General features: G+C 50.5%; 1 protein-coding gene across 6 annotated transcripts in view; it reads left to right on the forward strand.

The window, feature by feature from the left end:
• Window positions 1–13,851, forward strand: part of AUTS2 (activator of transcription and developmental regulator AUTS2) — a 1,220,972-nt gene that overhangs the window by 1,189,517 nt on the left and 17,604 nt on the right. For 3 of the 6 annotated variants that reach the window (XM_055134753.1, XM_055134756.1, XM_055134759.1), the window contains 6 exons: window positions 2,163–2,634; window positions 3,742–3,995; window positions 5,212–5,453; window positions 7,088–7,132; window positions 10,078–10,173; window positions 12,925–12,996. In XM_055134753.1, the coding sequence (XP_054990728.1) occupies window positions 2,163–2,634; window positions 3,742–3,995; window positions 5,212–5,453; window positions 7,088–7,132; window positions 10,078–10,173; window positions 12,925–12,996 (1,181 nt within the window). The remainder of the gene's footprint in view (window positions 1–2,162; window positions 2,635–3,741; window positions 3,996–5,211; window positions 5,454–7,087; window positions 7,133–10,077; window positions 10,174–12,924; window positions 12,997–13,851) is intronic. The other 3 variants (XM_055134755.1, XM_055134757.1, XM_055134754.1) reach the window with 2 other exon arrangements.

A 13,851-nucleotide genomic window follows, 5' to 3' on the forward strand; every position in this document is an offset into this window, starting at 1 on the left:
ACAAAGCCCGGAGTTTGAAATTTAATGAGATAGAAAGCCTGTATGTATTATTCTTCACCATCCCTGCCTAGATAACAAAAGTGCTAAAGGGGATAAAAATTTGCTCCTCTCTCCGGCATAATGAAAACATGTTCCTGTTTCAAGAGCCTAACAGTCCTCAATTAGCTGTCAGAGGGGATCTGTTTCCACACGCAGAGCTTCTTGAGGAAGCCTTTGCTTGGTCCTGTTAGGATTTCGGGGTGGTTAGTGCCCTCTTCCCTGGCCCTGATAACAAGCTTGCGTGTGACGGGGGCTGTGAGCTCTGGCCGCTGTCTGGCATGCGAGCTCTTGGAAGTGCTAGAACAAATCTCGGGCCAGAGTCCCACATGGGGTGATGTTCGGGCTGAAGGGGTCTGCCCACATCTCTAACCATGCCGTTCTCGCAGCCTCCAGCTAGAAACCAAGGCCGCAGCAGCTCATCGGGTCTGGTTCCAGCTCAGCCATTCCCTGGAGGACAGTGCTGGGAGACGGTTCCCAGTGGCCTGGGTTGTGGGGGGCGGGGGCAGGCAGGGAAGGGGATGTGAAGAGTTCGGGTCCTTTAGCTTCGGAGTGAATATGAGGGAAGGAAAGCGTCTTAATGCACCAGAGAGTAGCAGGACCAGTGAGAAGACACTTGGCCTGAGTCGTCTGAAATCCCCTTGTGGCAGAGACTCTGGCATCTGTTCTTTTCCTATTCTGGGCAGGGAAGTCAGGGATGGATCTTTTTGGCGCCCAGATGTGGGCAAGCAAATCATGCCCTGCAGTGGTGCTATTTCCTTCTCTCCAGAGCCATGACTCTCAGACAGAGAGTCTGGGATCTGATTTAGATCAAAATTTTATGTTAAAAGTTACATCCAGGGGCTGGAGGAATAGCACAGTGGGGAGGGCATTTGCCTTGCACTCGGCCGACCAGGGTTCGAATCCCAGCATCCCATAGGGTCCCCTGAGCACCGCTAGGGGTAATTCCTGAGTGCATGAGCCAGGAGTAACCCCTGAGCATCACCAGGTGTGACCCAAAAAGCAAAAAAAAAAAAAAAAAAAAAGTTATATCCAAAATTTTGGCTCTAAGTCTGGGTCTTTTGGCCTTTGGAGAGAAGCCTGTCTCTTTCATTCCACTCAGGAGCACCCGTTTGCTACCTGCAGGGAGGACTTTCCTTCTCTTTTCCACCCAGGCTGAAGCCAGTGCCCATCCTTGCCCTCCACAAGGCTGGCGTGATCCTGAGCACCCGGGGGTGGGAGGTAGGAGGTGGGGGGGTCCTCTTTTCAAAGCTCTCGCCTGTGGAGTTGACAATATATTTGATCTCAGTCGGGTTTGCACCTTTGATCTTTGATGTTATTGAGCTTTAGGAGTCTGAACTTTTGACAGGAAGTTTGGCACTTGCTTACCAAAAAAAAAAAAAAAAAGACTTGTCTAAATGTCAAGTATGTCTCTGTCAGTCAGAATGGAAAGGGAACCAGGAGGGAGGCAACCAAGAATCTGTGTGGTGCGTGCAGTAACACGCGCTTCATTTACTGTTTGGGGCGGCAGAAATCAACTCCTCCAATACTGTTTATATATATATATGTATATATATATATATATATATATATATTTTATTTTTTTGCTTTTTGGGTCACACCCAGCGATGCTCAGGGCTTACTCCTGGCTTTGCACTCAGGAATTACTCCTGGCAGTGCTCGGGGGACCATATGGGGTGCCGGGGATCGAACCCGGGTCGGCCGCGTGCAAGGCAAACGCCCTACCCACTGTACTATCGCTCCGGCCCCTATTTTTTTTTTAATGTATCACCGTAAGATGGAGTTACACATGTACAAACTTCCGTGATTACCTTTCGGTCATACAGTGATGAGTCCTGGTTTATTAAGTTACTGCTCCAGAAAAGGCTCCGTGCCGCCAAGGGAAGATATTCATTGGCGGCCGGCTTTCTGGACCTCATCTCGGCGGGTCTCTTTTCTTCCCCGGGGCCGGGGTGCTTGAGGGGTCCCGTTGCTGGCCCCCTCCTGCACCCCTGGCCCCATTCGCATCGTCAACAGGCCCCACCGGTGCAGGGGAGCCTTCGTGCTGGGTGGCCTGGCCTGGGGCTTTCCCGCCTCTCACACTCAGTCTCTTTCCTGTGCTTTTTTTTGTCTCGGCCCCACCGCAGACCCGGAGTTAGGCGTTGGCACCCCACCCGCACACGACAGCCAGGATGCGGGGCCCATCGTCCCCAAGATATCGGGTCTAGAGAGAAGCCAGGAGAGGAGCGAGGACTGTTGCAAGGAGCCCATCTTGGAGGCGTCCGTGCTGAAGGAGGCCTGTGCTCAGGTCCCACCGCCGCTGGCCCTGCCCCCCGCCGAGCCGCAGCCGCGCGCGCCTTCGCCGGACCCCGGCTTGGTGCCCCGCCCCGAGGCCCCAGCGCAGCCTCCGCGTCCCAGCACACAGACGCCCCAGGGCCCCGCCGAGCCCCAGCTGCAGCCGGCCCCGCAGCCGCCCGTGCAGCGGGCACCCCGGCCGCAGTCCCCCGCGCAGCTGCTCCACCCGGGCCTCCCGCCCGTGCAGGCGCACCCCCCGGGCCCCGGCCTCGCCCAGCCGCTGTCCGCCTACAACAGCAGCAGCCTGAGCCTCAACAGCCTGAGGTGAGCAACCTCCTGAGCCCGGGATGGGGGTGGGGGGGTGAGGCCGGGGGGGCGAGGGGAGCGAATCAGGGACGGGCCGCCCAGGCGACTCGAAAGAGGACAGGCCAGGGAGTGAGGACGGACGTCGCAAGGAACTGAGAGCCTAGGGCATCTCCGGAGAGAGGGAGGCTGGAAGCAGAGTGAGGGCCACGCCTGGGGCCTCACAGAGGAGAGACAGATGGGGGAGGCCTGAACCCAGGGAGTGCAGGAGGGAAGCTTGTGGGGCAGGGCACGTAGGGGTCAGGGTTTGAGGGCCACCTGGGAGTTGTGGCTTTGCTGAGTCAACTGGGGACGCCCTGCGAGGGAGGGTGCTGCAGAGAGGAGCGGGCGCGTGGCTCAGCCGTGTCCACCCCAGGCTGCCCCGGGCCCCCGCTGCAGCCCCGCTTCAGCCCCTCCTATCCTGGGGCTTTGAGCCCGGCACACCGGTGACCGATGGCTCAGGGACGCTGGGGCGCGGTATTCCCCCTCAGGCATCGCACACGGGGCGGGGAGCCCAGGCTCAGTGCGGGGATGGGCAGTGTGGCCATCAGGACGTGCCAAGACCAGGTGTCGGCCTCCGTGTCCCCGTGTTCAGGGCACAGTGGCACAGGCGTAGATGGTGCAGGGTCTTGCCTTGGTGAGGGGAGTCGCAGTGTCGGAGAGCAGCGAGTGGGGAGCACCGTGGGTCGGGCCGGGGAGAAGGAACCGCGTTGCTCACTCTCTCTCTCTCCCCACCCCTTTCTCTCTCTCCCTCTTCTCCCTCCCCTCTCTCCTCTCTCTCCTCTTTCTCTCCCTCTCCTCTCTCTCCTCTCTTTCTCCTCTCCCTCTCTCCTGTCTCTCCCCTCTCTCTCTCCTCTTTCTCTCTCCTCTCCCTCTCTCTCCCCTCTCCCCTCTCTCTCTCCTCTCTCTCCCCTCTCTCTCTCCTCTCTCTCCCCTCTCTCTCTCCTCTCTCCTCTCTCTCCCTCTCTCTCCTCTCTCTCTCCCTCTCTCTCTCCCTCCCTCCCTCCCTCTCTCTCTCCCTCCCTCCCTCCCTCCCTCTCTCTCTCTCTCTTTCTCTCTCTCTCCCTCTCCCTCTCTCTCTCTCCACAGCAGCAGCAGAAGCAGCACTCCGGCCAAGACTCAGCCCGCCCCGCCCCACATCTCGCACCACCCCGCTGCCTCCCCGTTCCCCCTCTCCCTGCCCAACCACAGCCCCCTGCACAGCTTCACGCCCACCCTCCAGGCCCCCGCACACGCACATCACCCCAATATGTTTGCCCCTCCCACTGCTCTGCCTCCTCCACCACCGCTGACATCAGGGAGTCTGCAGGTCCCTGGGCACCCCGCCGGGAGCACTTACTCAGGTAGGACGGGGCCCCGCACGCTGCCCAAGGCCTCCCCTGCCGCGCCCCTTCCTTGGGATTAATTTGGTACGGATGTCCCTTTATGACACGTGCTCTTGCCACCTTCCTCCACTCTCAGTGGGCCACGTTTCAGCAGGTAGATGGACCAGCTTCGTACTTACCCCGTCCAGCCCTGTGGACGGGCACTGCCCAGAGAGCACTCGGGTTTGACGCCTGAGTCTTCCACACTGCTGGGCATGCACAGATCCTGTGTGCTGGCCCTCGGCACCCCCCACCCCCCGTGGCCAAAGCCCCACCGGGTGGTCAGTGACTTTCGTTCTGCGATCTTAAGTTTCTTCCTTGCTGGGGCCTCCTCGGAGGAAGGTGGATATTTGCTACAATGCACCTGAGCACTTAGTGTGAGCACGAGGTGACTCCTGGCCATGTTCTCGCACAGGTGTAGAGTAAGAAAGCGGAGATTGGTTTACCGGTGAAGAGCCTGCGAGTTCTGCCATCGTAACATTTAGTGACAGGCCACTCTCTGTTCTGAGCCTTCTGACTCCCAGAACAGACCCAAGCCTGTAACATTGTCAGCTCCAGAAGAGAGAGCACGGCAGTGAGAGCACTTCCCTTGTGGATGGTCAACCCAGGTCCTGGATGTGGCCCCTCAGATGGCCCCCTGATCCCTGCCAAGAGTGACCCCTGAGCACAGAGCCAAGAATAAGCCCTGAGCATAGTGGTCCTAGCCCAAGTACTCCACTCCATTAAAATACGGATGGCGGGGCTGGAGCGATAGTACAGTGGGTAGGGCGTTTGCCTTGCACGCGGCCGACCCAGCTTCGAGTCCCAGCATCCCATAGGGTTCCCTGAGCACCGCCAGGAGTAATTCCTAAGTGCAGAGCCAGGAGCAACCCCTGTGCATCACCAGGTGTGACCCAAGAAGCAAAAAAAAAAAAAAAAAAAACATGGTTGGGGACACTGAGGCATTTGGGTGATTCCCAGACCCAGCATTGCTAAATGACAGGGCCACACATGAACCTCAAGCCTAGGTCCCGGCTGGTTGGCTTACCTCATTCCAAGCCAGCCTGGGCCTTGCAGTTCTGTGGGGCGACTCAGCTGCACCCCTGGGAGCCCCAGCTCTTTCCTGTGGCCCCCCACCCCCACCGCCCCATCCTGAGGATGCCAGCAAGAGGCCATCCCCAGAGAAAAGTGTCACCGCCTCTCCTTCCTCTTCCAGAGCAAGACATCCTTCGGCAGGAACTGAACACCCGCTTCTTGGCCTCTCAGAGTGCTGACCGGGGGGCTTCGCTGGGCCCCCCGCCTTACCTGCGGACCGAGTTCCACCAGCACCAGCACCAGCACCAGCACACGCACCAGCACACGCACCAGCACACCTTCACGCCGTTCCCCCACGCCATCCCGCCCACCGCCATCATGCCGACGCCAGCACCTCCCATGGTGCGTACCCCAGGCAGAAATGTGAGGATAAGTAGAGCACGACTTTTTTTTTATGCAGCCGGGAGAGGGTGGGCGCAGGGAGGGCGGTGGGGGGGGTGGGGAGGAGGGCAGTGAAGGCTCTCGGGCACAGAGAGTGAATGGAGAGTGTCCTGGGTGGGTGGAGGGTGGGGAGGGGGGAAGGGAGAAGATGGCCCCTTGAGGCAGTGCCGAGTCAGGGTTCGAGGTAGGAACTTGTCCGGGACCGTTGTGTGGGGCGTTTTCTCCTGGATGGCCGCAGAGGAGTGTGGTCAGTCTCAGGCTGTGTTTCCGCAGACAACCCTGAGAGGACCCGGTCTCTGAGCCTGGCGCTGAGCTACCGAGTCGAGGCTCTCGGAGGAGGGGAAACGTCCAGAGCTCTGCTGGCTGGCCTGCTCGTCCAGGGCAGGCGTCTTCCCCCCCCCCCACACCAGAGACCCTAGGAGAGTGGGCTTTGTCCTGAGTGGCCAGGATGCTCTCGGGCTTGGTGGGGACTCGACGTGCCAGAAAACCACTTAGAGTTTCTTTCTTGCTTGGGACCTGGGTGACAGTGGCAGATGAATACCTGGCTAGGTAGGTAGGAAAGTGGTACTCGATGTTTGAGGGAATACTTGATGTAATTACTGGAGACCAGGCAGATAGATTGGAACTTCAGGATTTTAAGAGGAATCCTATTGGTTGAGCTTAATTTAGTGGGGCAGGAGGCATTTGGGGCCACACCCCCTGGTACTCAGGCTTACTCCTGGCTCTGTGCTCAGGGGTCATTCCCAATGGTGTTTGGGGGCCATATGTGATACAGGGATCAAGCCAGGATTGGCTGTGTGCAAGGCGATTACTTTAACATGCCCTCTATTATCTCCCTGGCTCACAACTTAATGTTTTTATCACGTTTTTAAAGTTTAGTGTATAAAATTGATTTTAGAAGAGTATTAGGGATGCTTTGGGACCAGCTTTTTTTTTTTTTTTTTTTTTCTCATAGCAAATCTCTCAGGTTTTTTTCCTAAATGAACAAAATGTCTCCATGGGTACCCTTTAACGAGCCTGTTATTTTGGGAAAGAGTTCTTCTTTTTGCTTATCTGAGTGAGTTGTTTCACAAATACATTGTCAGAGGGGAGTTCACACCCCAGGATAATGACATTGTGTAGAGGAAACAATGGTAGCTACTCACTGAAGTTCCAGAGAAGGGATTTTCATCCTGGCCCACAGTATTTTGTGCCGGGGCAACAGATGAGTGTTTCTACTGCCAAAAAGAAGCTAAAAAGGAAGGGAAATCTCTGGATGTGCCAGACCAAATGCTCACTTTGCTCTGATTTATCTAAATAACCGTGTCTTCTGTTTAGCCATTTGGTTTGAACTAGTTTCGAAATAGAGAGTAGAAAGCAAAAAAAAATAATGATAATACTAATAATAACAGTGTGGCCAGGACCTAGCGGCCCCTTCTGGGTTTTCACCTTCGTTTGCCGTTTCTGCTGCTTTCTTGTCAATGACTCAGAAACTCAGGAGAGTTTCGTGTCCAGTAAGCTTTTGGAGTCTGGTGAGAGCGTAGTGGCAGACATTGGCTCAAGGCCACCTCCGTAGAAGCAGTGGACAGCAATGTAGATTCTCGAAGTAACTAGCTTTTGCTTTGATCCCTTTACAGTTTGACAAATACCCTACCAAAGTTGACCCCTTCTACCGGCACAGTGTGAGTCTTCCCGTGCGCTATGCTTGCTCTGACCGCTTTCCGTGTTGTGTTCTTTGCCACGAGACTGGCAGCCTTCCCTAATCATCTCTGCAAGAATTCCCATGGCTCCTCGTCACTTCGGATGCTTGCTTTTGTGACTTTTGCTTTTGGTAAAGATGCAGTATCATCTCCGGAATCAAAAGATTCGAAGCACACTCTTGCAAGGCTTTCAAAGAAGCCAGATCTCTGTCCTGCACGGGGTGGCTATCGTTGGATAGTTTTGAGGGACTCTGAAATCCCAGGATTTCAGTCTATCTATGTTCCAGATGTCATTCACACAAAATGCCTGGAATTCAACTTCAGTTACTTCCACCCAGTAGAAGGTCCCTGAACTTTCTGGCTCAGAGTTTTTTAAAATAAAAAAATCAGAGTTGATTTCTCTGGACTGAATGTAGACCCTCTTCCACCTGGCTGAGTACCACTCCTCTCCGGAGCTTGTCACAATTGGAAATAAAAATATAAAACTAAAATATTTTAAATGTGAATCAGTATTTTTTTTTCTCCTTAGACTATTTGAAAGATACTTGCTTGGTACAATTTAAAAAATTTGTTGTGGAATATAAATTAGTCCCGGCCAAAATGTCTATGTTCAGTGACTGACTTCCAGTTTGTTTTCCTACAAAGGCCTTGAACAATCTTACCATGATGTTTTGATTATGGAGTGAATACTGCATCGCTTTTACCTGAAAATTTTGCAAGTTTCTTGTCTTAGTGGTTTATTTCTATCTTTTATTGAAACCAGAAAGAAGAAAGATTGACAATTGCTTGTAGTCCTGTTGATTCAATCTGCTTAACATTCTTGCTTTGATTTTTGGATGGTATTATCTTGTCACTGGAACTGCTACTTATTAGATCAGCAAAGCCTGGGAATTCACTCTTGCTTTGAACCAGGGAAACAGATACTGCATTAGAGCTGAGTGTAGCCAAGAAGTCAAGACCAGAGGATATTAGAAATCAATATGAAATTACTCACTCCAGAGACAGTCAGAACCACCAGGCCTCTGAGAAGGAGGGGGAAAAGTGAATAGCACCCACAATGCCCTCGGGTTCTCCTGAAGAACCCCTGAGTTCTGCTCAAGACTGGTCAGAGGGTACTATTCAGATAGAGGTGCGAGGTCCAGGGGGCCTGTGGGTTTCCTCAGGACTCTGTCAAGTGAAGGATGCCCAACTTTACACTCACTGAATTCCTGCCCTTTTCCTCTGTCTTCCTGATTTTAAATCGTAACCTAAGAGAAAGTGAGGTTGTGTTAACAGGTGTCTCAAGGTTACTGTAAACAAGTGCATTGCCGTGCTGTATGCATTTCCTACAGTTAGTGCCCGCAGGCCTGGATTTGGGGAAGATTTATGTTTCATCCCTCAGGTGCTTAAGATTTTCATTCCAGAGGGGAGTAGTCAGTGCTCTAAGAGGGTCAACAGTGGAATAAAGCAAAAGGAAAATGGTGAGAACATCCAGATTTTTTTTACAAAATCATAAAAGGAAAAACGCCCACCTAGAGGCAGAGTAATCGAAACTTTAGTGTGGTTTAGTATGGCATGTATTTCATTACTCTGCTTCATACAGTGTGCAGTGGGAGAGTTACTTCAGATTATTAGTTATAGCAGATAATAGGCGAAGGCCGTGGTCTCCCCTGCTTTGGGATTAGAATGTTATAAGGGGAATTAAGATGCAATGCACTCAAGTATCTAAAACACAATTTTAGACTTAAAAGGAGTTTTAAATGAGGGCACTTGGCTTGCAATCACTGTTTAAGTGGATTTAGTTCAATATCAATTAGTCTGACAAACTTTGCTGCATCATTGGAGGGAGCAAAATGAAATAAAGACCAACAGCATACGTACGTGCTCGGAAAACAGACAGGATTGTGCAATGTGAGTTTCAGGCATTATCAAGAAATAGCTCACAGAAATGCCTCGCTAGGAACAGCTTGAATTAGTGTTCGATTTTGACACATCATATGACCTTAAGGCGAGGTGGGGGTGGGGTGGCTCACAGACCTACCTGGCTGTGTGACACAGTGAGTGGACCCGGAGGGCTAGAGTCTTCAAAGCATTGGCTTGGCAGAAGGAGGTTAAGACGTGGTTGCCTTGTCTCAGTCCTGGTGGAGATGTCTTCCCTCTGCAGTTTCCTCTATGAACTGTTGATTCAAGAAAATTGATAGTCTTAATTCAGAAGCATTTCTCCTGGCATTCATGGGGGGTACAAACTGACATATCAGTTGGGACATATCACTTAGGACAACCTGTGCAGCCCACAGTGAGCTTGTCCATCTTCAAGAAAAGGGTGGCTCCAGCAGAAGTACATGTGGAGTCATTTTACCCTTCCATAAATATGTCATCGTTTTAGATGAGACCATTAAGTTGTCCTCTGGAACTGCCACTTCTAGAACAACCTAATGAAGCAAGGATTGTGAATATTTTCTCATTTTCTCCAACTATTAAAAATCTAAAAGTACTAATTGAGTTTTAATGGTATAAAATCCTGGAACTCATAAAGACTTCCTTCTTTTTCCTCTCTTTTTCTTTTTTTTTTCTTTTTCTAATTAACTTGTAATTTTCTGGGCATCTTCCTAGCTCAGCACCCCTCCTGTTTTTGATATGCATTAAAATCTTCAACCATTCAGGGCTTCTATCTGATTTAACAATTAATAATTAGAAAAGCTCCCATTCTAAATGTCCTCATCTGGGACATCATTTGTTGGCTGATTGATTCTGAACTACTTTTAACTTTTTAAGTTAAACATTCATGGCACATCTGTGTGATCATTCCATCATGGCTTCTTGACTAATAGCATCACACTGAGATTACTCGGCTTGCTAATGTTGATGTCTTTCTATGGGAAGGGAATTTGAGTGTATCATTTGCCTCCTACTAAACTCTTGTTTTCCCTCTCCGTCTCTGGCCACAGCTCTTCCATTCCTATCCTCCTGCAGTATCGGGCATCCCCCCTATGATTCCACCCACTGGCCCCTTTGGTTCACTACAAGGAGCATTTCAGCCCAAGGTAAGAAACTTTGCCGTAAACACACAGGCATACTTAGGAGGGGCCTCAGGCGAGGCTTGCAGGGGGGTTCTGCATCCTTCCACCTGCCCATGGCTGATTTTTCAGATCGAAAGTGACCATTGGGATTAGTCTGGAAAAGTTTTTTTCTAGTCCCATATCATTTTAAATCTCAGTGATAATTTGTGTAAAAATACAGAAATATATATATATATATATATATATATATATATATATATATATATATATGTATCTTCCAACCAATGGACTGGAGCAATAGCACAATGGGTAGGGTGTTTGCCTTGCATACAGCCAACCCGGGTTTGATTCTCCCTCTCGAAGAGCCTGGCAAGCTACCAAGAGTATCCCACCCGCATGGCAGAGCCTGACAAGCTACCCGTGGCATATTTGATATGCAAAAAACAGTAACAAGTCTCACAATGGAGATGTTACTGGTGCCCACTCAAGCAAATCGATGAACAACCAGACGACATTGCTACAGTGCTACAGTGCCAACCAATAGTGTAGACTAAGCTTCTGGTCCTGAGTTGTATGAAATGTCATATATGCACAACAAGTTGTCCTCGAGGTCAGTATTGTTAGCAGGGAGGCAGACTGCACATTGTTGATTTTAACAGAAGGTGGGGAAAGGTACCGGATTGAAAGTGTGACAAGGGGAGACTGCGTGTCATTCTGCCCCTTTGCTCCGCATCCCCGTCTGCCTGCCCTCTGCTCTGTTTCGGGGGCGGATGGCTTCCCCTCGTGGCACCTTCTGCTCCATCTTCCAAGGTCAAGACCCATGTCACTAGTTACTAACATCCTGGAGTGAAATTAACCTTTTCTCCATTACAATAACTATGTTCTCTTCCAGGCAGTCAGACTTCACTCAGCTTTGCACCTCTGAGGGCCAGTACTGAGGAGCAGTTCTCAAAACACTGCCGTGTGGCCTTGTGGCTTTATAGTTACTGCAACCTCTATTTCACTTTCACTTAAAAAAAAATCAAAATGTATTTCTCCTCTTAGTTAAACTGCTCTCATCGTCTAAAGTAGGAAATCTTCAGCTTGCTTTCTTTCCTTCCTTCCTTCCTTCTTTCCTTCCTTCCTTTCTTTCTTTCTTTCTTTCTTTCTTTCTTTCTTTCTTTCTTTCTTTCTTTCTTTCTTTCTTTCTTTTCCTTTATTTCTCTTTCTCTCTTTCTTTCTCTTTCTTTTTTTCTTCCTCTCTTTCTTTCTTTCTTTCTTTCTTTCTTTCTTTCTTTCTTTCTTTCTTTCTTTCTTTCTTTCTTTCTTTCTTTCTTTCTTTCTTTCTTTCTTTCTTTCTTTCTTTCTTTCTGTTTCATCTTATTTCTAAAAGACAATGCCAATTTGGGGTCAATGTCCTGGCTCCCAGGATAAAAACAAACTACACTTCCAAAGGCATCTCCCCTTAAAACCAGAAACAGGAAAAGAAATTAAAACCATTAGGGGTGGTAGATGCCACAGAAACACATTCAGCCCATGGATTGCAGCTTCTGTGCCAACTTGAGGTAGGGGGTTGCGGTGGCTTTCATGGGGCCCTGGTAAACGCTTGATCTTGTAATAATAGGGTGGAGATTTTGAACTCCTTAGCCCCGTCTGTTCCTTACTCCTCCCTCAGACCCTGTATGTCCCCTCTAGGTTACAGCAAATCCCTAGTGCATCCCCAAACAGACTGGTAGGTCATTTAATAAATTAGGCTATTTCCCTCACTCACAATTATCCAATCACACAGAAAACTACATCTGGGCAAGAAAGTGTCTCTCCTGGTGTTGAAATAGGCCTTTCCAGGCCATCGTACTGATTGAATATGTAGATTGCAGTTCATTAGTGGAGCTCTTCATATGTATGCAAATCAGGGTGTTAACAACTCCAGCTTAATTGTTAGTTGTACAGCCGCTGATTGCTTTTCTTTCTTTCATTCCCCCCCTTTTATTCCTTCTCTTTTTAGGCAAGCTCTGTGCCTAAACTTGAGTTCTTTTTTTCCACACGAATTAACCACCTGGTGTGATTTTTTTTTTTTAATAAAATACCTGGTGAAATAATTTCTGATTCCGAGCCCCGCTAGAAAACAGGCACTCTCTGTGCCGTTCTGGGCTTTTGTGGTCGCCGTGGTTAATTCCGAAGAAAGCCTACAGATAAGGTCATTGTTAATAATGGCATGAAGAAGGGTGGTGGGAACGGGCAAGCTGAAACAGAATTACTGCAGAAATCATCTAATAGCAGATCTGTGTGGTCCCTAAATTAGGTTCTCTTGTCCCATTTCCACCACTGCTAATGAGTAATTACTGAGTGTAATTCCTTGTTATTGTCTGCCAGTTAAAATTTAGAGCGTTAGCTTAATGTCTGTGAAACACTTTTGGTGATTCTGATGAGAAGCACCTGATACAGCAGATTATAATGATGTTCGCTTAAGCCTTCCTTGGAATGTTTGGTGATAAAGCAAAAACACAGTGACAGGCAGAGCCGCCGGCAGCTGGGAAGAGCGGGATCTCGGGGCAGCCTGAGTTTCTGGTCCAGTGAAAGGGGGTGAGACCTGCCTCTCTGCCTCAGATGCCAGGGCAGCCTCTGGTGAGGTCCCCTGGAGAAAACTGCTCCTCCTCGCCCCTGTGTGATCACTGAGAAAAAAATATAAAACTGCATCCCAGAGTGATCCCGAACCAAAGCCAGGGAGTTTAGAGTGAGCTTGCCTGGCGCGACGCAGGCACACAGTTCCTAAACTCGCGTCTCGTTTCCTTGCAGACATCCAACCCCATCGACGTGGCCGCTCGACCCGGGACCGTCCCCCACACTCTGCTCCAGAAGGACCCGCGGGTGCGTGCTAAGCGGGCGTGGTCTCCGCCTGTGGTGTCAGGGTGTGCTCAGGTGGGCTTGTGGGGGTGGGCTGCCAACCCGGGGGCGCAGGCTTGCCCTGGGCTTATCTCTGTGGCATGTCCCTAAGCAAGTCCTAAAGTTTAGCTGCTCCTTTGTCGGTGGCAGAAAATGCCGCTTGCTCGTCACCGACGAGGTCGCTCCTGCCCTGCTGTGGCTATGGGTGCCAGGATGAGGCCGAGGGGCCAGGCAGCGTTGGCCTGCAGCCTCGGGGCCTTTGCTTTTGCTCCTCAGAAACACATAGCTGCTGAGTGTTTTGAATGGAAGAGCAGTAGGCTTTTCTTCCTGAGAGCCAGGACACCACCCCCCCAATCCTGACGTCTGCCCCGCACAGCCATTCTTTTTTTCTTTTCTTTTCTTTTCTTTTTGGGTCACACTTGGCGATGCACAGGGATTACTCCTGGCTCTGCACTCAGGAATTACTCCTGGCAGTGCTCGGGGAACCATATGGGATGCTGGGAATCGAACACGGGACAGCCGCGTGCAAGGCAAATGCCCTCCCCGCTGTGATATTGCTCCATCCCCCGCACAGCCATTCTGACTACTGCTTCGGTGTGCTAAAGGAGCTTCTGTGCTCTGCAGCCCAATAAAATCTCCATTATGCTTCGGCTATGTTATTTATGTATAATTTATGACTCCACCTATTTCAAAGTAGAATTTGGAGATGTACCATAAATATAAGCTTGTCTCATTGATGATTCTTTACCTTCCTAGTAAATCTGGGGGAAGCGGTGGCCTTTCACGGTAGCTTTTTTTCCCCTCGGGGGAAGATGGGCGGGCAGTCACAGAGGGATAACC

This window comes from Sorex araneus, chromosome 4 (genome assembly GCF_027595985.1).
Source record: "Sorex araneus isolate mSorAra2 chromosome 4, mSorAra2.pri, whole genome shotgun sequence".
NCBI classification, from domain to species: Eukaryota; Metazoa; Chordata; class Mammalia; order Eulipotyphla; family Soricidae; genus Sorex; species Sorex araneus.